General features: G+C 41.7%; 2 protein-coding genes across 2 annotated transcripts in view; one reads left to right on the forward strand and one right to left on the reverse strand.

The window, feature by feature from the left end:
* sugp1 (SURP and G patch domain containing 1) overlaps positions 1-27,087 on the forward strand; it is a 191,106-nt gene that overhangs the window by 51,096 nt on the left and 112,923 nt on the right. The window lies entirely within an intron of this gene.
* lingo3b (leucine rich repeat and Ig domain containing 3b) overlaps positions 7,036-27,087 on the reverse strand; it is a 34,231-nt gene continuing 14,179 nt past the window's right edge. The window contains exons 2-4 of the mRNA XM_079570270.1: positions 11,046-11,649; positions 10,203-10,946; positions 7,036-9,660 (exon numbers count right to left, since the gene is read on the reverse strand). Coding sequence (XP_079426396.1) covers positions 9,091-9,660; positions 10,203-10,946; positions 11,046-11,594 — 1,863 coding nt within the window. The 5' untranslated portion in view covers positions 11,595-11,649 and the 3' untranslated portion in view covers positions 7,036-9,090. The remainder of the gene's footprint in view (positions 9,661-10,202; positions 10,947-11,045; positions 11,650-27,087) is intronic.

The following is a 27,087-nucleotide window of genomic DNA, read 5'->3' on the forward strand; positions in this document are numbered from 1 at the left end:
GGACTGCTCTGAACACGTACAGACACAGAACAGTGAAGCGGCACACTCTGCGGCAGCAGGAGCAGCACCGGAGTGCTCCTCATCATTTAAGGGATTACATGTAGTATATCAGCAAAAACATTCTCATTTGTGAAACTAATGCTAAATGTAATATTTGGCTGTACATTTATCATTGATATATTTGGCATAAAAAATAGAAACGTTTCAACATTCTGTTCACTGATTAAGCACTACATGTAGCTCCTTAATAACTATTAATCTGAGTTACAGTCACAAAGAATGCTATTTTTGAGTGTTTACCACCATTTGAGTTAGCTATGGTCCTCTGTTCAAGTCTTGATGATACATGCAAGCATACACTCCAGACAGAGATATTTTTGTGTAATTTGTAATGTGAGTGGAGATGCGCTCGTGTGTACCATGTTGTTTACAATGCCGTCTGATCACGCTCTGTCATTGGCCGGCAGCTGAACTCACTAATCATTATCACCGATGATGATGCCTGCCAATGACCACACTCCAAACCTCTTCGTTGGTCACTCTGTCCAGGGTAGGAGGAAGGAGGGCATGTGTAGACAATTCATTTTGATATACCTCAAATCTTTATTGTAAAGAGTAGTGTACAATAATGGCAATGACAGTGTGTTGCAGCAAAATGATTGTTCTGATATTGAATTTATTTTCAAATTCATGACACAAGCTGAGTTAGCGTTAGGTTTTCTCTAAATTGGTTTTGTTTGTAGTTTTTTTTTTTGCACGCTGTCCTTTGTGCACTTAAAATCTCCCATTAAGAACTGAAACACAGCAGAGGTAGTTTTCAAGGATGTTGATTCTAGAGCTGCACAACAATCCATTTCTTATGTTTTAAACATTTGCACAACTCTGAATTTCAGTTTCAGAATTAGGGCATTTTATTTCAAATATGTATCGATTTATTTCATTGGATTGTTTTTCAGTGTATTCAAAGGATTAGATAAAACAACTGAACATAATCATAGGGAAGACCATATCCTCTGAGTGTGATATGGACATTACTGACATAGTAAAAACTGTGCTTGTGCAGCTCTAGTCGACGCAAATCAAAAGATTCTGTTGGCCATCGTTTAGCTTTTCTCTCTCACGTGTGTTAAAGTAATTTTCATATAAAAAAAAAGGAAAACTTACCAAAACACTTTAGACATTTGAGGTGAGCTTCTTTTATGCATGGATCCTATATAAATGTATATAACTGCAGGATGAACTGTACCTCGAATGGTATGGAGGAGAGGGAGAGAGATGGGAATAGTAATGGCTCTGGTTTCCACATTTTCTCTGATTGTTGTGTCTCATATTTATTTATTTGTTTGTTGAGATGCCGCTACGTGATATCCTGTTTGTGCACTGTCTTGAGTTCCATGTGCTGCGGCTCCGCTGTGTTTAATCCTCTGCTGAACTCGATCTCTGTGTTTGTCTGCCGGCCTTATAGACGCCAACAGTCGCCTGGACAAACAGGCAGACAGGCAGCTGAGAACACAGCTCTGTCCCTGTGCAGCGTCAAAATGGCGTCATTTTCTTTCTTTCAGAGAGACCTCAGAGCCACGGCAGCCCCCCCAGTTCTCTCCCTCTCTCTTACCAATCAATCAATCAGAACCAAGTGTCTTTGTGATGGTAGAAGACAATCAATTTCAAATAGAGCAGAGACAAAAAAGGACAGAGAGCGAAGGAGGGTGGCAGAGATACGCACCGCCCAGAGATGGAGGAGGAAGCAGGGTCCCGTCAGAGAAGTGGTGCCCTATGACCTCTGCAGAGTGACCTCAGGAGGTGCAGGACAAGCAACCTGCGCCCTCCCCGGGGCCACAGGGAGGGGCTAGTGGGGGTCAGACTTGTTAAGTGGACATTTAATCGAAGATGTTGATCAAATGCCTGCACACTAAGGCCCATATGTCCACACAGGTCCACCCGGGCTTCACACAAAGACCCTTCCTCCTCCTTCTCCCAGGATGCTGTGTGTCTGTCAGTCAAATCGTTCTGCCTTCAGCAAGATGGAGAGTGAATCAAGTAATAACTGGAACTAATGATATAAGTTTGAAAACCCAGTATGGGTAAAATGTGTGTTTTGACTTAAATAAAGAAACAAGCAATTGGCAAACTGGTTTCTCTGTTTGTGACCGTACCTTGTTGCTAGGCGACTCTCTGCTGCCCCCTGGCGGCAGATTATAAACAAAAGACAAGGGAGGCTTGTGTGCACCTTTAATTTTGGAGTGTATCATGAATATGTAGTAACAAACGCTACAATTTAAAGTACTATATTCCTCTCATGTATTACTTCAATCAAACATACAGGAGAAAAATTAGAATATCGTCAAAAAGTACATTCATTTCTGTTATTCAACTTAATCTGTGAAATTTATATAGATTCATAGATTCATTACATGCAACGTGAGATATGTAGCATTTATTTGTTATCATTTTGATTATTGTGGCTCAGCTTGTAAAAAAAACAAATTAAAAACTGAAATTGAAATGAAAATGAATTGAAAATGGATGTGAGCGATAATCATCAATATTATAACAAATAATGGCTTGACATGTCACTGTACATGTAATGAGTCTTATTTATATATTAGTTTCACATTTTAAATTGAATTACAGAAATAAATGAACTTTTGAATGATAATTTCAATTTCACGAGTTTCTCCCGTATACAGTCACAGCTATACCCTCATAGGCTGGTCTAAAATTGTGTTTGACTCAAAATCTGAAATAAAAGTCTTGTAAAATGAATATGAATAGAAAGTTAAATTATTTACAATAATCCTTTGCCTTTGACTCTGCAATAATATATGCAACTATGCACTGAATTGTGGGCCTTAAAGGTGCACTATGTAGCTTTTTATGTGAAAAAAAAAAGACTTCATATTTGCGTGTATTTGACCTTTTAGTGACTTGGTGGCGTTATGGGTGCAGCATGGCGCCTTTATGACGCTCCAGAATCAATTGTTTTGGGGTTTCTGGACAGTTTCTGGTATCAACCCCTAAATACAAAGTCCTCCTGTTCACTGGGGTCCTTGTGGGCCGCAGGACCTCAAAATGACATTACTGACATTAAACTAGACATTAATTATCTACATTATATAAATGCAGTCCTGTTTATCCTCATATGCATTACTAGGCAAGACGCAGACATGTATTTTATCCACTCTTGATAAATGTTTAACTTTAAGCTTGACTAGCGTAAGATAACTTAAACATTAATATTAAAAAGAATGACGCAGTAGAAACAATTTAGGACCTTTTAACAGTAAACATTCAATAAGACAGGACACGTGTGCGAGTCACATCATGCTTTTATGACAAAAGTCTTTCCTTTACAGACAGACAGTATATAAAACATGTATTAAAAAAAAAGAAAAGAAAAAGAAAGTATTATCTTTCCGTCTCTGACACCAAGCAGCCATGGGACTGACCGGGACTTGGGGCCGATCCCTGGACAGAAGAAGCAGCACTTAAATCCTATATTTACTATTACTACACTATTTACAGTTAAACAGTCATTTCCTCTGTCAGACATGGCAAAAGGTCTACACAGATCGGATGACGTGATATGGCTAATAGATCTATGTACATTTGTGCTCTTCACATCCAAGAACCTGCACGTTTTTCAACTTCTTACTAAGAGAGAACAATTCACTATATAACAGTCTCTGTGACAGTCAACAACTACATCACATTTGCCCTGCACTTAGTTGGAGTCTTCGGCACTCATTCCTGGGTTTGAAAGATTTGTAAGACTTTAAATAAAATAAAATGTTCTTAACGAGGTTGGTGCTAGATAGATAGATAGATAGATAGATAGATAGATAGATAGATAGATAGATAGATAGATAGATAGATTCATAGATAGATAGATAGATAGATAGATAGATAGATAGATAGATAGATAGATAGATAGATAGATAGATAGATAGATAGATAGATAGATAGATAGTTAGTTAGTTAGTTAGTTAGACTCCAATTACGTCAGGGCATGTGACACTTCTCTATGGAGTACAGGTGGAATCAGTGTTGTTCTCAGACTCTCAGATCTGAAAAAAGAGCAAATTTCGGCACCATCTCGTTTTTATTGTGCAAAAGTGCAAACCCAGGAACGAGTGCCAGATAGTTGTAGATCTGAGAGCAGTGCACACCTCCTCCTCCTCCTCCTCCTCCTCCTCCTCCTCCTCCTCCTCCTCCTGAGGGATTCCGGGAATGACACAGTTCATGACGGATCAATAGAAGTTTGCCATTAATAATCCTATCACCACACAGCATTGATCAGTCCCACCGACCTGCCTGGAATATCAATCACTGCACAGGGCAGCAGGAGCAGATCGGCCGAGTGTATAGGGTCAGTACAATCATGTGAAAAAAAAAAAAACAACAACCCCAAAACAAATACCAGTCTATGCTTTGCAGTTGTCACATACCGCGTTTTGGTGCAGTCCCATGGCCAGCAGAAATGGCATCTGTTGTCAATACATTTTTGTGAATGTGTTCAGCCAGCCTGATCTGATATATAAAATGCATGCATAGATTATATCAGCTAAGACCAGAAAAAGAGGAGCTGACACTCTTGGATGTAATGTAAAAGTGTTTAGTGGCGGATTTGAGGATAGAGCCCCAGAGAGCTGCTGTCAATGTTTTTGTCATATTGTTTTTATGCCGACTGAAAGCAGACACTAAAATAATACTTACTTACAATAGCATGAAAATGTACAAGACAATGCATTTATTTTACTGTTTTAAAATGTGATCAATGTATTAATTCCAATTAATGGCATAATCTCCGATACTGCATGTCTTCAGTATTACACAGTTAGAGTAACACTGTGACAGGGTCCTTGTTCAAATGCCATTTTTATGATCAATAAAATGTCTGGAATAGACGCAGAAGGAATCAATGACTACTTTTTGTTCGTGAGGCAAACATGTTTTTCCTTTCCTGCTCAAGAATGTAGATTTTATAGCTTGTTCAACTGTGAAGATAAAAATAATAATATTACGTGGTTTAGCCTATGGCTTGTTCTGCGCTCACTGTGCGAGTGTGAATTCTCTGCAATGAACAACACTCATTTGTTGCAATTACTCACTGCCACCACTGGAGAGCGATAATGTCACATAAATCAAATGACACTCTTATTCGGTCAAGGTTAAAAAAAGAAAAACAGATCTTTCTCTACAAAGGAAAAGGCAAAACAAACATTGCTTTCCAAACGAATACCGGTATTAATAAAATACACGAAAACCAATGTTGAACATAAGTGCATTTAAATCCCTTTACAAATGAAACCAATGTGCTGCACGTCCAGAAGACTCTGTCTGGATCAGACAGCAGGTGTATATTTGTTGACAGGGGCTTTTAGAGGTGCATTTTGGAAATAGGTCTAATAAGCCAAATTATCACCCAATCAGGCGCGCTCACTTTTCCCTCATCCCATTACGGCTCCTCTCAGCTCTGGTAATTCAAATCAAGTCTAATCCAATCAGACAGGCAGCTGTTGGTCTGAAGCAGAAGATGGATTCATTACAGGCTAATATGGAGTCACATAAACATAAAAAAGACATGGCTGCAGAATTCAAAATGGTAAAATGCTTTTGGGTAGCATCATGTAATGGGTCCTTTGGTAACAATGATTCCCAACCGGTGGTAAGGAGACCCCAGGGTCAGTAGGTCTATTAATGTGGTGACGAATAAGGACCACCACTGCTTTAGTACCCCATTTAATTATACAAAAGTGTAAACTAGGGCATAGAGTTTGGCAAGGACAAATGGTAAAAAAAAAAGAAAAAAAAAACACAGGCAGGGATCTGTAGCCTAGTTTCTTAAGACTCACAGATGAATCAGAATGAGCTCCACAAAATCTATAAAGACACAGAGCCAACGTCTTGGCACCAGAGCTGTGGGAGCTGGCACCGTTTTCCTGTGACGGGAGCCGCAAAAGAAGTGTTTGGCACCACGTCACTAGTAATAATTAAAATATTCGTAAAGGCCTTTGATAATGGAAGGAAAAGTGAGCAGGACAAACTCAATGAAACGGATATACCAGTGATTATGCTTGTTTTTTAACCTTGACCAACATACCCGGCAAATATGCTTAATTTCAAGACACGTCTAATTTGCACTGTCTTGAAACATTTGAAAGCTGACTGATATGGCGGGCAAAGTGAGAATTGGATGCATCACCATTTTTCTGACTAAATATATATCTAAAGATGCTTTGCAAAATGTCTGGCTGATCAAAACGTACTCCTTTCCACTTTACGAGAGAATCCATATACTATAAAGAGCTGGAAAAGTCCATCCATGAAATAAGAACAATGAAGTTGGGGATCAATGTCTACAAGGTACCTGGGTCACCCCTTTGTCAGTAGAAATCTCCACTGTCCCAGCTGATGTCACCATAACAACACCCATTATTACGTGCCTACTACCACACAACCATAATCCCGCCTAGTTTAGTCTACTGTGAACAGGAGCAGCGTGGGTTTGGAAATGAAAGACGGGGTTAAAGAAAGTGCAGAAGACAGTTGCAAGAAAGAGAAAAATGAATCAAACGAAAGACACTTCCATCCAAAGCACCTGTGACTGATGTTTACACGACTACAGCATCAACGATCACCACAGACATTCTCACCGTCTTCTAAGCCTAATACAGAAATACAGGGATGGAAAGACAGAGGGGCTTAGCCTAAGAACTAAAGTCCATGAAGCTTATGTTCTGCTCTCAACACTTTGGGAAACAGTGTAAACCAGGCCATTTGGTTCTTCTATTCTTACCCAGTGGTTATGAATGTTTAACAGTCGCTCTGTGATTCATTTAGGTAAAGGCATCCCAGTTTCATCAGCTCTCTCCTGCTGCCCTACATTTGGGATAAAAAGTTACATGATTAAATTTCTCTGATTTATGTGCGCAACAGTTGCCAATAGTGCCGTGGGGTAATAGGAAAGTAAATTATCACAGCAAAATGCAGCAAACACAGTTGTAGACGTCGAGTGCCTGTTTTGTGCATGAAGAAACCTTCAGTTCTAATGCCCTGGAAAGGAAGCGTTCACCTTTGCTCTGGAGAAACGGTTTTAGAGAGTGCACAGCAGTCTCCAGAGGAGTCATCAGCATTAGGTTTAGTCTAATATCACCAAGAATTGCAATAAAACCAAAACTGAGAAAATGTTTGCGAGGGTTTAACTTGGAGCCTACATGAATATTCATTTGGATAATTGAGTACTTAGAGCAAAGGTTAATAGTCATTTGATAGACCTGTCAGTTGATTATATCCTATTACCCACTGCTTTTGACAGACAGGCATTCATGCAGACTGAATGCACAAGTGTATGCACATGCGCACCTGATGTGTTGAGAACAGAACAGCGCCACATAGAGGACAACAAGCTTAATAGCCAAAAGGTAGCAGAGAACAACTCCCAAAAACAAAATCAAAGACAAACAAGAAGCAACGCAACACAAACAAATCTTTAGTATTTTTTTTGTTGAAAATCACAGTACTACTCTCCACTATACGATGCACATGGCGTGGGTAGGGTTACACGACTTCATTTACATTTAATTCTCGGTCTCCAGCCAGGGACCCCTCCCAAAGGAGGACCCAGTGGGGGCGTGCGGGGATGGGGTGAGTAGGGGGATGCACTGGGCTAGGGGGGCAGAGACATTTGCACACTGGCCGTCTCAGAGACAGACAGCAGACAGCATTTCAGTCTATCCACATGTGGTAACATACTTATGTATGCATTTAAATCGTGTGCATTATATAAGCATCTGTGAGTGTAGGGGCCACTACTGTTTGTAGCCCAGAGACAGCACATGGTCTTTTAGTCTTCATGACAGATGGCAGTAGCAATCATCATTATATAACAAAATCATGCACAATCTATTTTAGAAAATTACCTATACATACTATGGCTTCTGTGTCACAAATAAAGACATTTTGGTTATATGGCTCTCACAGAGTATTGCTGGAATGTCGTCTATCAGAGTTACACGAATGGACTCTGTGGCTAGTGACTTCACCTTTCCTGAGAAAAGGGTTTTGAATGTGTGTTTAGTGTTGGAATGGTTGTGTGTCTCATGCTAACAGACTGAGCAGTCACCTGTCTACCTCTGAACAGGCCTGACTCTCCGTGCTGCTCCCCCTGGGCAGCGCTGAAGGCCAGGCATTGACCAGCGCCGAGGAGAGAGTGGCAGGTCACACTGGGAGCTTTGCTTTTGATAAAAGCCCATGATCTGTGTTTGTGACTCAGGCAATTGGAGGGAGAGGTCACACCGACTTCTTTGTTCTTCTCCAACTCTTTTACTCGTGGGCCCACCAGCTGGACCCCTCCTCTCTCCTCTGCCCTGGTTACTATGGTTACCATAGCGGTCCATGTCCGGTGGGCTTCTCACCAAAGCCACTGGGACATCGGCGGTCACGGCTGTTGGCCAGTGCACTCGTCCCAAACGCACACAGCAAATGTTGCGATGCTCGAACAAGACATGCCAAATTATGTGGCTTTTATTACATGCAAGATGCATTTAGCAGTGTTTTGGACCCGGCACAACCTTCCTTACCGTTGAGCAGTGGTCAGAATAAATAAAGCTCGCCAATACCTACAATGTGTTTTATTCCGTGATTTGCACAACTTAACTACAGAGCTACATGCATATGACTCATAACAAGGCAGACATTGAAAGATGAGAGCTACATATGAGTTATGGATGATAACTAAAACATCCAGCTAAGGCTTTTGTTTGGTAAAAAAGAAGACTAAAGTACAGCATGATGCATGGCAACCTCGATACAATTCATGCCAATTAAAATTAAAACTGTTCATAATCTTACCAAGTATTTGGGATTCAAACTGCATCTATCACAGCAAGTCAGAGAAATTAGGGTCATTTCTTTACAATTAAACTAATTTGGGTCATGGCTCCTTTTTAGTGACTTCCAATGATTAAACCGAGCCTTGACAGCAACATTTTCAGACTTGTTTTGAAGTTGTGGCTGTGTGGGTTTGTGTGTGTCAAACACGTTTATGGGACGTGCTCATGCCTCCCCCGAAGGACCCCTGGCTGCGTTGTTTCATATCATTTTCATATTAAACTTCCTGGTCCCTCCTGAGGCGCCAGAAGTGGCAGGCTCAGATTTCCTGAAAGAGTACTCCACCGTGAAGTTATTCCTTCGCTGGCCACGCCCCCGGCTCCAAACGAACAACAGCAGAAAGCAGAAAAGCACAACTCCCAGGAACGTGATGCAGCCCATCGCCGTGGAGACCAAGATGGTGGTCAGGTCCAAGGTGAATTTGAGAAACACCCGTGTGCTGTTCATATTAGTATCGTTGAAGAACTCTCCGCTGTATAGTGAGCGGTTGAGGAAGAAGGCTGAGGCAGCATCCAGAGGCTGGCCCCGGACTGTGAGTGTGGCGAAGTAGGTGTCGTTGCCCCCGGCGTTACTGGCGATGCAGATGTAAGTGCCGCTGTCCGTGAGCTGGGCATAGCGGATCTCCAGGGTGCCACTGGGGAGAACGGTGATGCGGCCTGAAGTCTTCGATGTGATGCGCCTCCTCTGTGGGGAAATCCACACAATAGCAGGCGTAGGTTCTCCTTCAGCTCGACACAGGAAATGAACTGGCTGTCCTTCGCGGGCAACGACCTGAAACAGCAAATAGAGGAACAATACAAGTTATACATATTATGTGTATATCATATGCACAATAGTAATACATTCATTCATTTCCTTCAATCTCCTTTAAGGACACAAGTGCAAACACATGATCCATAATCCATACAGACTTTGCTTACACACTTAACAACAGTGTTAGCGCAGATGAGTGTGACATTGCAAAGTGTGACATTTAGCATTTTACAAGCTCTCACCGGACACACTACAAACCTTATTCCTCTGTGCGTTAAACATTGACCATGTCTTTTAGTTCTAAACTTTTTGAAAAAATCTACATATCAATTAAGTGAATAAAGTTAAGGACAAAATTCAAGTCATTTTCTTAAATACTACTATGTAACTCTCCAGGGTGAACTCCACCTAAGTCGCATAGTTACACAAATATCTTCAAAGCATAAGTCACTCTCTGTTTTGTTACATAAAAGTAGCTCACTGGCTAAAAAAGGTTGGACACTCCTACCCTAGCTCACAAAGTACAGTTCTAAATGAATAAGAATTTGCTAAAGTCCCACCTGCTGCATCTTACGGTTGCGTATCTTGGGCTTCTGGCATGTGAAGTGGTCGAAGAGTGCGGAGTCGGTGAAGGAGCTGAGGCTGACCCCCTGCACTTCCACCGGCCCCGCACACACCGGGACTCTGCCGTCAAAGTTGAGGGTCTTGCGACGCTGCAGGATCCACAACAGACGGCAGTCACACATCAGAGGGTTCCCATCCACTCGCACAGTTTCCAGGCTGTTGACCGAGTGAAAGGAACTCTCTTCCAGCGTCTGCAGGTGGTTGGAGGAGAAGTTGAGGACGCGGATCTGACGCAGACCTCCCAGGGCGTGATGTTCTACTGTGACCAACCCCGTGTTTACCATGATGAGCTCCTTCAGCCTCAGCAGGTCTCTGAAGGCCCAGGACTCCAGAGAGGAGATAGGGTTGTATGACAGGTTTAGATGAGTGAGATGCGCCAGATTTTTGAAAGAGGCCGAGGGGACAGATGTAATGTTGGTGTGAGTGATGGAAAGCCAGTGCAGATCCAGGCCCTGGAAACTAAGAGGGGAGATATACTCCAGGTACGGCCAGTGGCTGATCTCCAGTCCGCGCAGGTTGGACAGTTTCCGGAAGTTCTGGTCCTCCAAGGCTGAGATGCTGAGGTGATGAAGGCGGAGGGTAACAAGGCTGTGAAGGTAGGACAGTGTCTGGCCCGATATGGATGTCAGGTTACAGCGTGCTATTGTGAGCTCCTCCAGCCCCAGCAGTCCAGCAAACGCCTGTAGATGAAAAATATTACTGCTATGAGTAATCTGTATGCAGTTATCATTATAGTTCGCTATCATAGTATTATTCCTGCAAAAACCTTGACAACCTACCTTGTGAGAAATGTAGACCAGGTCATTGTCTCCCACCTCCAGATGTTTCAGACTTTTGAGATCTTGAAAGGTGTAGTCGAGTAAAATCACCATTTTGTTCTCACTCAGGTCCAGACTGGTCAGGTTGCCCAGCTTGGCAAAGGCTCCCATTGGCACTAACTTGAGCTGGTTTCCTCTGAGCTTGAGCACTTTGAGGTTGATTAGGGTGGCAAAAGCATTGGGCTCGAGAGTGGCAATAAGGTTTTCACTCAGGTCAACCTCTTCCAACCGCGGGTAAGGCGTCAGGTCGCCTGCCTGTACCCAGCGGAGCCGGTTCTTGCTGAGGTCCAGGAGGCGTGTCTCAGTGGGTATTCCTTCTGGAATGTTGGTGAGGCGTCTCCGCTGGCATGATACGGACCTGAGCTGAGCCGAGCACTCGCACCGTGGTGGACAGGCCAGGCTGCTCCCTGTTAGAGCCACTGTGGCCACCAGCGACACCACCTGTACCCACCGCCACACCCTCAGCCATGGCACTAAGGCACACACGCCAGGGCCAGGGGAGCCAGTCATGGCCCTGGGCTACTGACACTGTGCCTGTAACAGGCAGCGTCAGTACACCATCCACCTGAAAGAAGAGAAAAAGAAAACAGGCTCAGAATCATTTTCACATACATTTAAAGACATTCTATACCAAAACAGTGAGTCACATTAGTGATGCTCTAATCATATTCACATGGCACGGTGGCAAAGCGGCGAGCACTTGTACTTGTCCCCGTGTCTGCATAGGTTTCCTCCCGCCACTCCGGTTTCCCCTACCACTAATAACATGTACAATAAGAATATAGTGGCTCCACGTCTGGAAATGGGTCCCTGCCTACTGCTCCTAACGGGTTGCCCCAGCATCATCGGATGGGTCAAATGCAGAGGAAAATTTCGCGACGAGGACAATAAAGTACTGTAACAAAAAGTGGTGTAATGTGGTGGAACAGACACACATTTAAAGAAAGTATGAATTCAGAAACTACACAAGATTTTCAGAAGCTGACATGCTTTCTGTCAGGAAGCCTGTCAGCTCTCCCACACATGCCATTAACTCAGAGACAGTCAAAGAGCACCTGGCACCAAATCTACCGCCTCTTCCACTCAACTCAAAGTGGAGATGTTCGATTCTGAAAGAAAACACTTTGAGAGGTTACTTCTAACAAAACTTTGAAGGTCCATTAATTTACAAAGCCCTCCTTTTCTCTCGTTTTTTCCCCCTTGAGAAAAAAAAGAACACTTATGATCAGCAGGGAGTATCATGTGTACACTCAAGTTGGCAGAGGATGGTGGCAGAGCAAAACAGATTAATAATGCATGCTTTGTGTAAATGTGAGTTGAGAGCGCGAGACGCTTGGAGAGCTGAACCAAACATTTTTCTTTAAGCTGGCTGGTTGTGCCCTTATTCCTTACAATTTACTGGACATTGTTGATCAATCCACGAGGATACTACAGTACTACAGTATGTCTAACACATTTGTTTGTCACAGATCCACACTGACTGAAAACACAGAAGATCAAATACGTTCGGCAATTATGATGTAAAAAGCTCCTATACTGCTGACACAAATCTCACCACAGCCCACACTCACTCTGCCCTCCAGCTCCTCACCATGACCACAACGACGCACCGCTGTCTCTAAGGAACAGAGCGAAGAGGAAGCCCTTAAAACAAAATCAACTGCAAGATTGTGGATGGGTTTATAAATATGGAATTATGGGCCATCTGCTGAAAATATTTAGACAAACAAAATCCTCAGCACCAAAAATAATCAGCACAAACCTGACAAAATAGAAACTCAGAGTAGTACAGAATAGGGATATTTACATTGCTTATTTTGTCATTTTGCCTCAGTTCATAAATCTATGTTGTTTTCAAATGAATGGAATGTCAATGCTCCTCAAAGGGCCACATTAAATCATCTCGCGATGTGGGCTAGAGGTTGAAAAAGGGAGCGTGTGACAAAACAAGATTGAACAGATCTTGGACTGCTATCATTTATTTGAGGTAGAAAATAAAGCATAGTGATAGTGTCAGTAATGTGTCTCTTCAGGTGTATGACGGATGCCGCCTGTCTCCTCTCTCGCCTCGCAGCGTCCCACGGTTCAGTGCAGAGCCACGGCCTGAGTCACACAAGGGCGACCAAGGACTCTTAAAATACACAGTCCATCAAGCACACATCCCTGAGGACCATCATCCAGGGAGTGGGTGCATGAATAGGGCTGTCAATGGGTTTTGTTCACAGGTACTGTCCTAAAGCTTGTACAGGGTGGGGTCATGTGACAACGGTCTGTAGGGTCTGTAGTTTAATATATAGGGGGAAGATATGCAGGATGCGGTAGGATTAGCATTTCTACAGTCCAAACGCAGGTGTTTTGACATGTGTGTAATATTATTGTAATTTCTGGGTCATTCTGCATGAAACCTTAACAACACAAAGGTCTACGTGCTCTGTCCACTGAAATGAACAAAATGCGACATTATTCAATCACACAGGCATGACTCAGTTGAAAAGACTTTGACCTCCAAACCCCCGCCTTAACTGAGCACATTTTCCACAGTTTAACCAAATTTTAAAAGCTTCTTGCTAAAGAGCGACAAAACAGTTATCCAAAAGCAACGGTTACAAAAAAAAGCAACAAAAACGAAAAAAAAAAAAACGTGAGAGAGAAGCACAAAAAATACAACAAAAAAGTGACAACAATGTGAGGAAAATCTTTGATTTTTGGGGGATTTGGGTAAAACTGAACTCACTTAAGGCGCGGATAAGACTTTAATATACGGCAAGTTGGTGGATACAATAATGGGTATCACTATATTTTACAGTTCCCTTGATACATTCTATCTAACTAAATTTAGTACAATATAATGTGCTCTGTAACAGTCTGTAATAACTTGTACCTATGGGTTAGATACACAATGGAATAACTTGTATTAGTACTTTGTAGGTACATAGTGTGATAGGACACAAGATCCTTAAGGTTAGGGCTTAAGGTTAGGGTTAGAGCTATGTCTTATTACATTATGTACCTACAAACTACAAATACATGTTATTCCACTGTGTATCTAAGCCATACGTACAAGTTATTACAAATTGCTACAGAGCACCTTACATTGTATTAAATTGAGTTAGATACAATGTATCCAGGGTACCCAATAATGGGAATTTTCTTTTCAGAAAGTTGATATTAGCTTAACAAGCCCCTGCCCTCCATCTGAAAAGAAGACACCAGAATGTCAGGAATACAACCTCTTGTCCAGACTCTAAAACAAATAATCATAGCAGGACTCCATAAACACATAACACTTGTAAATTAACATTGACCAGATGCTACGGCAGCAACACTTGCAAATCACTTCCAGCTGCCAAAAGAGCCAAAGCAAACAGATGTCCAGGGAGATATGAAGAACAATGGCAAAAAAAAAAAAAAAAAAACAAGCCTAGAAGCTAAAAATAACCATGTTTTTGGTAGCTGACCTAATGAACGGACAGATGTTGGGCAAACACAATCCCCTCCAAGTCACACACACATCATTAGTGGCTTCAGCATCCTTTAACACGATGACGACAGCCAGATGTTTCCGCCTGTACGGGCAGGTTCACCTAGTTTCAAGTGTGTTCCTAAATTAAAAACGTGCAGTTGTGCAGTGGCAGTGCATGGCGGTATATAGGTCATCCATAAACACTGGGAGTCTCTGTGTTTGGCCAACGGAGCGTGGACCTCATCAGAGTCAGCATCCCCTTTTTGAGTCGCAAAGTGGCTTTCTCTCTCCTCAAAGACACACAGTTTAGCAGCGGTGATGGGGAGCAGTCGGGCAGTCAGCAGGTTATCATTATTTACTGTTTCCACACAAACTGCAGAGCAAACCTGACAGGATTTTGCATTTCACAGGAAAGCTGGCAGTTTGTGCTTGTCAGAGCTAAGTAAGTACCTTTAAATCCTATATTAAATCTGTGCTTAGTCACCGCATTTAAAACCCAAGTCAAGTGTGGAATGGCTTAGTGCGTTTATGCTACAGCTCCAGCCGGGAGGTAAAAGGGGGGGAGAGGGCACGGCATGGGCAATGAAAGATGACTCGCATAACTGTGATATGAGTTCGGACAGTGCCGGTCAGGGATATTTAAAGGGGAGGAGTCGAGCCCCCATCTCGCAGAGTCTTCAGTCCTGCCAACAAAGAGGCAACGGCGGAGTCTTGTTCCATGCCAGGTCCAACTACTTCATCCACCATCTTTCCAGATATGCAAAGAGCATTTGTCCCTGATGGCAGGATTGAAATGGGGGTGAGATAACCCTGTCCGTCTCTGATCATACAGGCCCTGTCCTGATTCCTGTTGTGCAAAAGTGCAGCTGACTTTGGCAAAACAATGATCAGGACAGGGCCCTTTTGATCAGAAATAGACAAGGTTATCTCACGATTTTTTTGCTTGGATTAAAAAAAGTCAGATTCAGCAAAATGATGCTCTCAAGTCCATAGTAGTAAAACATCCACAAAAAACATGCCCTAAACATGTTGCATACATATATTTTGAAATTGCTCTCTATATAGTGATAATTTGTATTTTTGCATTACGATTATTTGTGTTTTACAAGATAGTAATGCTAGAATATGGAAGCCTAAGTATTTGTATAGCCTTAAGTCACCTTAAGCGCCTCACACAGGGAATACAGTTTGATCCTTTGCATTCGTTTTTTTTTTCTACTAAGATAGATTAAAAAAAAAAACATCGGCACCTGATGCATTTATTATCAATGCATCGTAATATAATTTGGGCAGACTTGTTGCTCTTGCAGTTACAGTAATGAATCCAAAAATAGCCTAAAAAGATTGCAGCTGAAAGGGGGAAAAAAGTGTTTGTTACAGGCAACTCCCATCTTGGAAGCAGAAGGCATATGCCAAGACAAAAAGCACATTTCTGCTCAGTTTGATGGGTGCACAGTAGAGTAAATGTTGCACTGTAGCACAGTGGCTCTGGGGTTTCTTGTATGTACATATTCTTCTAACAACTGTGATTCAGTGGAGCAACTCGAGTGAACTGATGGACACTGACACGCTGCCTGCTCTGACCTTTAGCTGATTACAGACCAAAGTGTGAACATCACACTAGACCACTGCTGTCGTGTTGCCTGTGACAGCGTGTAGAAATAATGATCTTAAAAAGGCAACAGCCACTGACAAAAATACTTCCCTCTATGAACAACTGCGCTGTTTTGGGACTCCTCCAACTCAGGATTGGATGAGTTTTAGGTACTGCACAAACATCCAGCAAAACTATGGACAAAATCTTGTTTTAAATCACTATTAATTTTGGCAATAGCATATTTTTTTGAATGTATTGTGGGATGTACAAGCTGCTGAAAATACCAAGCTGATGTGGAAGAAGCAGAGGCGTGATCATGCAGGTCGTGACTTGGACTCACGCCATTTGTGTCACAAATTTTAGATTTGAGACATGAATTTGTATATTTGAGACTTGGGCCTTGACTTGGACTTGCTTCTCCTAAAAAATACTGTTATTCAACTCACTTTCACATCAAGGGACATCAACCTACAGAAAAACATTCAAACTGTCTCATCATCATCACCAACATCCGAAAAAGTTGATCCAAATCTGATTGCATTAAGTGTAAGACTTGAAAGGATTTGAAATTCAAAGCATTGAACTTGGACTTGTACTTGCATCTCGTTCGCACCTATATAGGCAAGGCAAGTTTATTTGTAGAGCACAATTCATACACGAGGCAATTCAAAGTGCTTCACAGTTGCATAAATACAGGAAAACAAGTAGAATCAATAAAAACATCAACAAATTTATCAATGACAGTAAAAGGCAAGAGTGCGGATAAAATACTTTCAGTCATATGCATGGGCAAAAAGAACAGTTTTCAGCCTGGATTTGAACATTGTCAGAGTTGAGGCCTCACATCCTCATGAAGACTGTTCCAGATTTTAGCTGCATGAAACTGAAACGCAGCCTCACCGTGTTTATTATTGACTCTGGGAACCACCAGGAGACCTGACCTGAGGTTCTCAGGGCCCGAGATGGTTCATACGGCTGTAACATGTCAGAGATGTACTTTGGCCCTAAACCATGAAAAGACTTGTACTTGTAGACTTGTAATGCTTTTCAGATGGTAAAAAGCTGCTGATGTTATTGCTTTGATGTGGCTGTTTAAGTTCAGGTCTGAGTCCATGATTCATATATAGGCAAGTAGTCGCATGAAAGCTTAACGTACAGCAGGTTTGGTCAGCAACTGGATAGTCGAGTGTAATCAGAATTCCCAGTGATATTATCCACCCAAAATCAGTGGCAGTTAAAAGGTTTTAGTCAAACTCCAGCATGTGAAGCAATATGGTATGAAAATGGGTAAAGTTTTGATCGAACCTGTACTGTTACTCTGATTCCCAGGTGTTCTTTAAAAATACCTCTCCACCGCCTCAAGGGAACAGTCCTGTTTACTCAAGTGAATCCAGGTGAGAAGCTCCACTCATTCTGTAAGTGCTTCAAAGCAAACTGAAGCTCAGCCCAGAGGAAGGATCCATGCGCAGAGGAGACGATGCCAACTAAAGAAACAGCAAAACAACACTCACATGAGCTGAATATCTACAGCAAAGAGAGACAGGGCTCTGCTGCACTTGCACCTACTAGTCAGATCCACTCATGCTCCATTACTACCTCAACAGCCACGCCAAAACCACGGTACATCAACCAAAATGTCCTGCTCATGCTACCACCGCAACATCTATGGAGGCTGCTTTAATAAGAATCACCCAAAAAACAAAGCCAAACAGTCTCTGCAAAGTGAATAATAGGGTTGTGCCGATGGACGATGTCATCGTCCATCGGCGATGGATGAGCAACATCACGATGGAGCGCCACCATCGTGATGCCACGCCCCCGCCCCCTCCCGTCAAAAACACGCACTGGTCTTCTGTAGGCCTTGCAAACCTACAAACTTTGCAGGGATTGCACTGTAAATTAAATCACTGATGTAACTAATATGCGCGCTAGCGTCAGTAGCCTGCCAGAAGCCACGATGTGTTAGCCGTAATTATTAACGTAAAGACGCAGCTGCTCTATTTGTGATGCGCGGAGCTCTCTCTCTCTCTCTCTCTGCAGCTCAGAGTTTAACAGCGCGTGGTTTTGCTTTGCTTTGCTGCGTATTGAAACTTAAACCGTTTTAAAATGAGATGGCTCTCACATCGGAGCTAGCTGAGCGCGTGAACTATTCTCACGAAGGACTGAGAGAGGAAAGAGAGAGGAGAGAGAAAGGCGGTGCAGGAGTTAAGAGGTTAGAGCACACGGACCGGGCGGCGCGTGGAGCGGCTTCAAAAATGTAGCTACGACGCAAACTGCAAAATATTGTCCCGTTCACCCACTGTTTCTTAAACATTACGTTAAAATTGAGCAAATGCAAATAATATATATCATCACGATATCATCGTCCATCACGATGGTTCACTGTAAACATCGTCAACGGCCAATTAAGGGGACATCGCCCAACCCTAGTGAATAATTTTGGAAAACAATTATAATAGTTAGAGTTCAAGATTTTGTTCAGTGTACTTTCTAAACATTCCCATGAGTATTAACATTTGATGAAGACAGTAATATGAACTGGTAAACTAATACATGAATCACACATATTTCAAAACATGTTTACAGAGGTCTGAAGAGAAAAGCCTTTGATTTAATAACTACGATTGTGATAGTGATTCAGCTCATGATTTGGACTAGATTGTGACTTCGCTTCAGCTATAACAGACGAGTTACATCAGACTGATCTGGTCTCAAATGTGGTTACAGGAGGAGGCGCACAACATGGAATTAGAAGTGCACATGAGCTGAAAGGTCGTTTGATCTGTGTGTGTGTGTGTGTTTTCACTTTGAACAACACTGGGAGCACAGCGAGGGGCGGCGGGCGCAGCAGGGGTCTGACTGCAGAGTCCCAGGACATCGATAGTACTGAGGAGTATCATTTTCACACCCAGGTTCCTCATTACACTGAAAATTTCCAAAACAGAAAGGGCCATTAGAGCATCAAACAGCACAATGAAACGCAATGGGTTATGCAACAAAAGTAGAACCACTTCAGGAGAAAATGGATACAAAAAAAGGCTTTGGCTCCAATCAAACTGTCTCCATTAACATCACGCACTTTCCTGATTAAGTAAACTGAAATTGAAACGCATTGAACAAAGAACGACTCTGCAGAAGATGAGCCAAATCTTCTGTTTTTTCGAAAACGTTATATCCTTACATTTACTGCAGCCTTTGCCATTTGCTAATTGCAGCCACTAAAATTGAGATTTAGATCTGATTATGATTAATTGTGCAGCCCATGTTTTTGGCTTATTGGAGAAACGGGAGAGAGTGCCCAGAGGAAAAACCACACAGAAATGAAAAGTGCATGAAAACTCTACACAGTAACAGGGACTTGATTGAACCTGGGACCTTCTTCCTCACTCATTACATGAATAAAAATACACTCCATCGGATAAAGATTTTTGCTCAAAGATAGAAATCCAGCTGATAGGAAAATCGCAAGGCGGCAACTCAATCCAAGAGTTTAGTATTTACAGATATCTGCAACCTCTTAATCAAGCATTTCGCTTTGTGTGTTGGGACTTAAGACAAGCAATCATCAAACATGCAGGCGAGACATCCATATTGATAGAAGTGCGGCGTTTCCCGGCTCTTTGAAGACTGCGTTCCTTTGTAGTGTCTTCATTTTGCTCGTACTAAAGACAGCGGTTGTTATTTCTCTCTCTTTCAAAATAAGCCAACGCTGTGAGCAATCCCCCAGTCATCAAATCTCTGACAAACTTCAAATGAGTGTGTGTGCGTGTGTGTGGGCCCCTCTTGGTGTAATTATTTGCTCAGTGCTGTCCACCTGCCGGACCAAAAATGTCCAAAGCGCCGTCTACAAAGAAAAAACAAGAGATTGAAGCGCGCCCAAATCTAAACTACCCACACTGCAGAGCTTTGAGAGTATCAGTATCTTAATGAGAAATTCCCGGTGCGTTTCATCCTATTTATTTTGACAGCTGAAGGCGAGCACCGCTTTTGACGGTTGTGGTAAATATGCACAGTAGGAGGGGGAAAGGGGGGGAAATAAAATCACAAAAGTTGCTGCACACAAATGGATCATTTAAAAAAAAAAAGAAAAAAAAAAATCTCAAAAGTAGAACAAACATTTCCGACAGTCTGACAACACAATCTGGAAGAAAGAGATTCAAGTATATTAATAATAGTTTATACCATTGTCTGGGTGAATACTCAATTCTGATTGGCTAACTAGCGTGTGTTAAAACTGCACAGTTGATGATGGATATGTCTCTTCCAAACATATCCAATTGACCGTTGATCACAAGATGTTTTATATAATGGCAGATGAAGGTGCCGTTTTATAGCCTGCCTTGTAGAATAACGATGAACCTGGTGCACTTGGAGCATCAGGTTTGGTGTTAGGTTTTGAAAATGTTGTTTAGGTAAGTGGTGAATGTATTTCTCCAAACAATATTACCATAATTTCAATAGGGATAAATAAGACTTCCAGCATAGTTTATCGTCAATCTGAACTCCTAAAAACATGTAGATGACACACTGTCTATTTCTTCATTATATTATATTAATACAAATTTTGTTTTAATCTCTATCATGTTTTATTACCAGCAAATAACATAAAATTAGATTTAACATTTAATGACAATCTATTCGCTCTGAACCATTCGGAATAATTTTGAAGATCATGATTTAAATTTGAATCAGAGCCTTTAAATCCCTGTCTGAAATAAATAGATTGGTATCATCAGCAAAAAGAACTGGAAAGGTGATCGTAGAAATAAAAGCAAAATCATTATTATAAATAATAAATAATAGCGGTCCCAAAATTGAACCTTGTGGTGCACCATACTCCACGGAATTCCTTTTAGATTCATAATTTTTCACACAGACATACTGTTGGTTAAATAATTATAGAGCCAGATATAGACATTGTCCCTGAATCCGTATTTATGCAGTTTTTGAAGCATAATATCGTGGTTTACGGTGTCGAAAGCTTTAGATGGATCTAAAAATACACCAATTGCAAATTCCTTTTTATCCAAAGCCATGTGAATTCTTTCCACTAGTTCAATAAGGGCCACTTACTACACAAAAACAAAGCCGTTTTTAGGCCGTGCAGAGAAACAGTGCAGTGTTGACTTATTGGTGCAAATGAACAATGGACATTTTACACAAAACAGTGTAGGGTTGCCAGGACTGGGGAGCCAAACCTGCCCAAAAATATCTGAAGACCCGTGGACATACATTGTTTACTAGTTAACAGAGCCCATGTGCTCCTGCGCTGGTGAGAAACCGCCCCTATCTCCTCCCCGTATTGAAAAAGCTGCTCACGGAGCCTTGGATTTGAGATTTTGTCATTCAAAATAGTGATTTTGATCAAATGTGAGACAGAAATAGCCAATTTTTCTTTGGAAACAACACGTTTTATCACTCGCCGCATGGCCTAAAAATACCTTAAGGTGAAAATATCACTCCACTGCAGCTGTTTCCATAGAAACGACAAACAATTGAGCTGGAACTATAGCTTGATGTAAAACAGATTATAAAGTGAAATAACTCCTGCCTAGGACTTGAAAAAAACAAACAAATGAACAGTTTCAGTTTGTGGGACCATGGTATAAACGGATTAAACAACTCGGAGCCGTGCATTGTAGACTTTTAATGCACTTCGCGGAAGAACAGTGTTCTCCACGTCGTGCATTAAAACTATATAACGCACAGCTCCTTGTTTAATCCTTACATAGTATATCAATAATATCAATGTGTTCACGGTGTTTCAGTTCCATCCTTTGAGCCGTTGGAAAAAAGCGTGTGTTGTTTGTAACTTTTCAAACAATTTGGTGATGAATTTGGGAAAATACAAGCAAATGTATCACTTGGAGGCCTGGCATTTTTAATTAGCTGCAGTTTTTTTCCCTCTGATCTTTCTCACACCCAGCGGCGTTTTGACCTGTTTTTCTCTGGCTCCAAACAAAGCATGTGGAGAGGCATACTGAGAGCGTGAAGACCAAGACACACGCAAACACTCCCGAAGACGCGGACAGACACAGAACATGATCAGTGGTGCAATGGGGAGGATTGTTTCTATTTTAGAGATTACCGGGAAGTGGATTTACAAATTAATAACAAAAGAGACGGAACATACTGTAATGTCAAACAAACTGTTCCTTCAACTGACAGCAATCCCGGTCATATGATTGTATACAGACACCACTCTTCGATACTATAGTACAAAAGAAATTACAGAGAGAACAAAGAAAAAGTTTGGTTTAACCCAAATCTAAAAACCTCTCAACTGCAGAGCAACAGTGTGCTGCCTCATTTGAAAGCTAAGACCTACAAAAGTGATCGTACCTTCTTTTGTCACATTGTCGCCATGTTTTTGTCACTTTTTTTTTTAGCCTTTTTTGTCATATTTTTGTCGGTTTTTGCCATTCTTTTCTTTAAGCTTTTGGGTAACGCCAAAATGAAGGAAATGTGCTCAGTTCAGGAGGGAGTTCAGAGTATTTGCAAACTGTGGTTATTTCAGACTCATGACATCACATGTTCCCCACTTAAAGCCAGATACGGTCATGTGATCTCCAGATCAAAGGTCAAGCGTTATTGTAAATCTCTTCTGCGCTGGACATTTTAGCTTATAGGCCTCTGGCATTAGTAGCATGCCCGGCTAAAAGAGGAGAAGATTGGTTTACATTCCCGTGAGTCGCCCACTCGTTATCACTAATTTTAGGCCTGTTTCGTAAACATGCATTATGTCATGGGTGACTGAATCTCACATGTGAGAAAATATAAACATAACTAACTGTTTAATTGTTAACTCTCTTTCCTAACACTTGCACTGACCTTTGCAGAGACTGCTATCTTACTAAAAGATGAACAAACAAAGCACTAGTTGACTAGACTAAGAACTAGATGCCATACAGTATCTGAGGTTCATGTGTCTCATCGAGAATAGGTTCCCTCACGTTGCGGGAAGTGTCTCGCACCTTATTCAGATGTATTTTCCAGTTTTCAGAAGGTTGCAGTCAGTGTTGTACTGTTAGGCAGGACGAGCCTCATTATGAACAGGCTGGAGGTGCAACACAGACAATATTCTGCCTCTGAAACATGTACCAGAATCACCTTTCTCTTCTCGGTTCAGCTCTGAGCCCAGTCGCTCTGATGTCTTCACACGTTTCTCGATGTGTAATGTTTTTTTAGGAACGAGGAGCTAGCCTCGCTTCGGATCAGAGGGTTGGACACGCGCCAGCTGTTCCACAAAGTGAGCGACTTACACTCCATTAAGTCGGCTATGTGTACCACTAATGCACAAATAAGCCTCTATTTGCATGGCTTTTTATAAACACATTTCATTTTGTTTTTCCTGGGGCGTAATTAACCAGCATGTGCAGGGATTACTAAACTATTAGCAACAGCAGCATGTTACACACGGGTAAAAATAGCAGTAGCGGACTTTTGTTTTCGGAGGCCAGCATTCATTGGCCCAGTATGTGGAAATGTTACCAATGAGAAATCAACATGCCCAAACAAAAGAAGCATCCTTTACCCTTTATAGGGCAAGTGACTATTTTTGGCAATTTACGCACACTTAACGGCCTCCATGCTGCACATCAGGAAGGTAAAAAAGCATGTAGTCGTCCCTCAGCCAATCAGAAGAGCTCACCCTACATCACAGATCCCACTACTGTGGCATTTGACCAATCAGCAGAGACCACTCGCGCTCTCAACTAATGGTACATTTCCTTACATAACTGGAAAACGAACCATGGTAATCAAAATTTTATTGGTGTATAATTGTGCTCAGTGATGATATATATATGTTGGTTTTGGAGGACGTAGTGAAATGAGTGAAATTACAGCATGAAAAAGGCAGGCACCATATTTGATCTTGTTCCCTCTTCACTTAAAGTTAATTAGTTTTGTCCATATTTGGACATGCCCGTTATACCTGCTATTCATATTTACAGTATTTTCGTGACCAAACAATGTTTTATGTTAAGGTTATTTTAAGAAACATTTTAGGCTAACAGTATTGGAGGTGACTGACTCTCACTGCATGTAAAGCTCAATCACATTACAAAAACTCTTGTGACAGGTGTGATCATTCAAACATCAATATTACGAAACACAACGCCTCCTGAAAACCAGCACCCCCGAGACCTGAAAGAATTTTGGTATATTTGTTTACCCCCCCTTATTATAGAGATGGTTACATCATTAAGCAGATACTCCAGCCCATTGAATTTTCCAGCAAGATGCAAATGTTGCTTTTTTTCTTTTTGAGTAAATGTGTTTTTATTTTATTTTATCTGGATCTAAAATTTTACCACACACCTTTAACATTGCAAAACAGGATGGAAGATACAGATTGAACAGAAGACAGTAGGGTAGGAAAGGCTATTTTTGTGAAGCGTGAGAATGAACAACAATCGAGGCCTAAGATTAACCCCCTTCCCCAATTTGGAGCCAATGGCATGTGTGCGTTTGCCCCAGCCGTTTGCAACCTGATGAACTGCTGAACTGAGGAAGCTCCTGGGATGAGAGGCAACATGCCCTCAATTCAAACCCAGTTCAGATGACTACCTGAAAAACGTTCCTACACTACACAGATACAACTAGCATTCGAGACTTAATCAAAGTTGACCTGTCTCGAAGGAGGGGGGTGGAAAAAAATCTTTTACAACATTGAGTTTGAGTGGCATGTAGCTTGACAAGTGAGTGACGAGTCTGGAATTAGCCCTGCCCTGCGGCGCTGAGTGCCCTTATTACTGGTGCGGCATTAGCATGACTCATTAGCCATCTTTCTCACACATGCGTTCCAGCCACTTTGTCAGGAACCAGTGGAAGCCACATTTGGAGGTGTCTGCACTTCAAAACTGTGTCATCTTTTTGTATGTGTTGTTTCAAGGTCATGGCCGTTGAGGGAAGTTGCAAAGAAGGAGAAGAAGAAGAAGGAAAAAAGATGGCGAACAACCCACTCTGATTGCAAGGCAGTAAACAGGCTCTGGAGTACGGGGTGTCGGCTCCATGCTCGAGGTTAATGAGCTGCAGATAAGAAAATAGTGGGGCAATCCCTGGGGCAGATGTTTGCTAGGTGAAGCACGTTCACTCGCTTCATAATAGCTGGGCTGTGTCTGAGAAGGAAAAGCAGTCCTCTGGAGATGTCACCATTTACCGTATAGACAAGAGCTGTGGTTCTCCATTGTTGGGGCATGAGCACCTGGCTTCATACTATAACATGGTCAGACCGGGAAACGTTGTTATGCTAATGTTAGTTGTCATGAAAAGTTTTCTTTGGGTCGTGATTTGGATTGATAAAGCTCCCGAAGCAACACCAATGAGAGCCACTGCACGAGGGTAGAGGAGGGATCACTTTTGTATCAGTGCGCAGGAAATTAATTCAATTCTCCGTTTGGTTAAATAAGTGAAAGGCAAATGAAGGAAATCTTGAAGCACCTCTTTGAAAACCACAATAACCGCACATCTGAAAAAGGAGATGAAAGGAATATTGAAATGCTAAGAAGCGCCTGCATATTATGATGGATAAGTGCATCGGGAGGGCCACGGTAGACAATGAGGACAGTAAGTGCGCGTGATGGATGGAAAATAGCAGGGAAAAGGCAACATGGGCGCAAGGCACAAGGGCCAGTGTGTCTCTGTCACTAATGATGGAGGAAGGTCAAAGCTCTTTCAGCTGAAGAAATGTAATGATGCAAATTAGGCTGGATGCCGAGTAAGACAGCACGTCTCAGGGATGCAGTGCTACTAAATATGCAATCTAATAATCATGCAATCAATCTAATGATCATTCAAGGCGTTTGATATTTGTCAAAAATGTTTAAATTAGCTAAATTATTGTTATCCCGGTGACACAATGTATCGCGGGCCTTGTTTAGTCCTTTTTTAGTTTTTTTTTTTTAGTTTTGATGTGACACAATTTCATAAAAAACTAATTTAAGTTTAATGGAACATTAAAGAGTTAAAAATCCATTTCTTTCATATTATGCGGCCTTTATGCCACATACTAAGTACTTAAGTTACAGTCTGCAAATGCTGCCCAACAACAGCAGTGCAATAAGAAACAAATAGGATACATGTCTTCAATCTGAGCCAATTGCAGTTGAGGCAATATGTAAATGAACTTAATCTGAGTTAGGGGAAGACATCATTCTTCATTATAAAGAAAGTCAGCCAACACTGAATGCCTTATATTACAACCTCAGAAAGTAATGTCTGATTAAACTCCACAATGGTAAATAATGAAAAACTATTTCTGTATTGCCTCCTTGATACGGCACCACAGATTTGTGCAGAAGGATTACGCTGTTGTCTTAATAAATAAAAACATCTACAGCATTCAATCAAAATCGCTCTGCAAAGCGTGTTGTAAATTAAGCACTGCTTGCTTTGAAAGCCACATGACTTTCATCAGTAAAATAGACTGCGGTGTGCGCTGTGGTGCCTTCGAATATGCACCGTAGGACAATGTGAGGATTTCTATGACCACATTAACATAAACTTGAAAACCTCAAATCATTTGCACATGTGAGGCAGTGTGACAGACCTGTTTGTGCTATAAAAATACACCCTTCTGTCAACAGTGAGCGGAGAGCGAGGAGAGGGCGGCGTCTTAGAGAGAAATGGAGCGACAGACTTCTCCTACAGTCTTTGAAGAGCAGCATGAGGCCTGATCTACTTTGGGGGAAACTTTATAATTAAAATTACATTGCTCTGACCTGGATGCATAAAGTCTACTACAAAATGCACAATATATTTATATCTATGTGTCTTGCTTGCTCAAAATACACCAACGGAATCCTTTTTAAAGCCAAGCTGCAGTGAATAAAACATGCACACTGCGTATATTCATGTACGTCGGAGATATATGGGCTCTGGGAACGAAAGAGAATTGCATATGCAAACATGGCCGGGAAGAAGACAGGAGAGTCATTTCA

This window comes from Gobius niger (assembly GCF_951799975.1).
Source record: "Gobius niger genome assembly, chromosome: 13".
In the NCBI taxonomy this organism is placed as follows: domain Eukaryota; kingdom Metazoa; phylum Chordata; class Actinopteri; order Gobiiformes; family Gobiidae; genus Gobius; species Gobius niger.